This window comes from Carlito syrichta, unplaced genomic scaffold (assembly GCF_000164805.1).
Source record: "Carlito syrichta isolate Samal-C Ts95f unplaced genomic scaffold, Tarsius_syrichta-2.0.1 Scaffold115575, whole genome shotgun sequence".
In the NCBI taxonomy this organism is placed as follows: domain Eukaryota; kingdom Metazoa; phylum Chordata; class Mammalia; order Primates; family Tarsiidae; genus Carlito; species Carlito syrichta.
In genome coordinates this window covers 36784-39546 of record NW_007059671.1, presented here as the reverse complement: position 1 = coordinate 39546, position 2763 = coordinate 36784, and the positions used below count along the sequence as shown (strand labels likewise).

The window sequence follows — 2763 nt, the reverse complement described above, 5'->3', positions numbered from 1 at the left end:
CAGGGCCTGCCCTGAGGCCCCACCCCCGGCCCCACTGCCCTCCCTCCCCGGGGCCAGAGCTGCTCCCTCCCGGCTTCTATGTCCTCCGCTGGGGCCCCCCAGCCTGGCTGACTCCTCACGTATGCTAAGCGTGCGGCTACATGCCACCTCCTGGGAAGGCTCAGACCTGCAGGACCCTCAGTCACAACCCGCCAGATGCTTTTGGCAATTCGCAGTCTCTTCTCAGAGTTTCCCGGTTGGGAATGAGGCGACTGTGTGATGGCGCTAGTAAGGACGACTTCCCGCCAGGCCCTGGGGCGGGCCTGCCGCTCCCCTGAGGCCCATGTTCCTAGTACTGAAGGCAGGGCGGCCTCAGGAGCCACCAGGACCCTTGGGAGCCCAGGGGCTGAGCGGTCATGGGAAGGCCTCGCTGGGGGGCGGGAGCATGGCGGCGGGCGGTGATCCCGCACGCCTGGCTGCCCAGCAGTACGTATGTCCCCTGGAGTTCTGGTTGCATCTGGGGAGCGGGGCCATGCCCCAGGTGCCACCCACCTGCAGCTGGTACGGTTTTCCTGCCCGGATCAGCTGGGACACGAGGAAGTTTGTGTGGAAAAAGTGCACGTTTTCATCCAGGAAGCCATGGAGGATGAGGAGGCGGTTGGGCCTGGAAAACAGTCAGGACGTGAGCCTGAGGCCAGGATTGCCAGGGCTGGGGGGGAAGCCGGCCCCGGGCCTGGCACCTGCCTTGCTGGCTCGGTGCAGCCAGGCCCCTGCCCACGGCTGCTGTGTGCTCAGTCGCTCCCCAGACAGACAGCTAGGGCACGACTGGGTCTGGCAGACCCTGCCGTTCTTGACCCAGGCAGGCAGGGGACGGCAGAATGTTCTAGACCTGCACCAGCCAATACAAGTGGCAACCGAGCACTCGAAACCTGGCTGGAGTGACTGAGAATCAGAATCAAAAAACAAATTCAACTTAAAAATAATGTATCAACGCCGGGCTCAGTGGGTCAGCCAGTCATCCCAGCACTTTGGGAGGCTGAGGCGAGTAGATGGCCTGAACCCAGGAGTTCGAGACCAGCCCAGGCAACTTGGCGAGACCTCGTCTCTACAATAAAATTAAAAATAGCCAGGCGTGGTAGCACGTGTCTGTAGTTCCGGCTACTCGGAAGGCTGAGGCGGAAGGATCGCTGGAGCCCAGCAGGTCGAGGCTGCGGTGGCCGGGAGCGGCCACTGCACTCCAGTCTAGGCGACAGAGGGAGACTCCGACTCAAAATAAATACATAAATAAAAATAAAGTAAAATAATAATAATAATAATGATATACCAAGGTGAAATTCACATCAGCTAAAAGCGGCCATTTGTAAGTGGACGGTTCAGGGCATTTGGCGTGTTCACAAGGCTGGGATCATCATCTCTGCCTAGTTCCAGAATGCTCCCATCAGCAATCCCTCCCCATCCCTGGTAGCCACTACTCTGTGCTGCCTCGATGGACCTATTAGTTCGCTGGCCTGGACTGAACTTCAGTTCCAACAGCCACCATGGCAACTGGCTTCTCCACTAGTCAACGAGGTCTGGAGCAGCAGGTGCTTGTGGGACTGCATGCCACCCTAGCCGGGGAGCCCAGGTCACACTCCAGACCACAGAGAGCAGCACCCTGGGAGGGCAGGCAGCTGTGTTCTATTTTGCGCTTTTACGCTGTCACCCAGGCTGCCGTGCAGTGGTATGATCACAGCTCACGGCAGCCTTGACCTCCTGGGCTCAAGTGACCCCCCTCCTCCGCCTCTCGAGTAGCTGGGAATGCACCATGCCTAGATAACTTTTTTCCTTCGTGTTTTTTGAGTTGGAGTCTCACTCTGTCACCCAGGCTGGAGGGCAGTGGCACGCTCAAGCCATTGCAGGCTAGACTCAGGCAATGCTTCCACTTCAGCCTTCCAAGTAGCTGGAACTACAGGCACATGCCACCATGGCTGGCTCATTTTTTGATTCATTGTAGCGACAAAGTCTTGCCGTGTTGCCCAGACTGGTCTTGAACCTGCAGCAGACTCAGGCAATCCTCTCACCTCTGCCTCCCAAGGTGCTGGCATTATAGGCATGAGCCACCGTGCCCAGCATAGGTGGACTTTTAAGCCTTCCAGATGACTGACTGCATTGGACTGTGGGTGACACCAACCAGGTGGTAACACACCAGAAAATGGCAAGTCCGCATTCTCTCAGAGAACAAGGCCAATGTCGAAGATGTGAAACGAGCCCTCTTGCTGGTCCCACGCCCGCGTGTCGGAGCCACCGTGCACATCTATGTTCTGGACCCAAGACAGCGCCCTTCAGGCAGAGACTGGCAGAGGACTCCTGCCTGGGTGCTCTGGCGGGAGTCCCTGGGGGCGGGGTCTGTGCACGTGAGTGGCGAGCTTTGGCAGGGCCGGGCGTCCTGCCCCCAGCATCCCAGGGTGCCCCTCCTCCGGGCGCTGGGGAGGAGGCCTGGTGGGAGGGGCACGGGCAGGCAGAGGAGAGGCCGGGGCGCCTGGCATGGGGAATGCGTCCCGGCTGGACAGAGCCAGGGACCGTGGGGCCTTACTCGTTGGGCAGCTTCTCCACGTGCAGGGCCACGGAGCCCGCCTCGTAGCCCTGCTGGTTGTTCTCGGGCACGTCCATGTAGCGCTCGGTGTAGCCTGTGTCGTAGGCCATCCAGACAGTGACCGGGGCGCCCGCGATGGCCACCTGGGGGACACCGCAGATGTGGGGGGACACGGCGGGGCAGAGAGAGGGAGGGAGAGAGAGAGAGGGGGA

General features: G+C 60.3%; 1 protein-coding gene across 1 annotated transcript in view; it reads right to left on the bottom strand.

Annotated features, from left to right (window-relative positions):
• Nucleotides 1–2763, bottom strand: part of DPP9 (dipeptidyl peptidase 9) — a 39331-nt gene that overhangs the window by 1788 nt on the left and 34780 nt on the right. Inside the window, exons 18-19 of the mRNA XM_008072385.1 lie at nucleotides 2552–2694; nucleotides 532–643 (exon numbers count right to left, since the gene is read on the bottom strand). Of these exons, the coding sequence (XP_008070576.1) occupies nucleotides 532–643; nucleotides 2552–2694 (255 nt within the window). The remainder of the gene's footprint in view (nucleotides 1–531; nucleotides 644–2551; nucleotides 2695–2763) is intronic.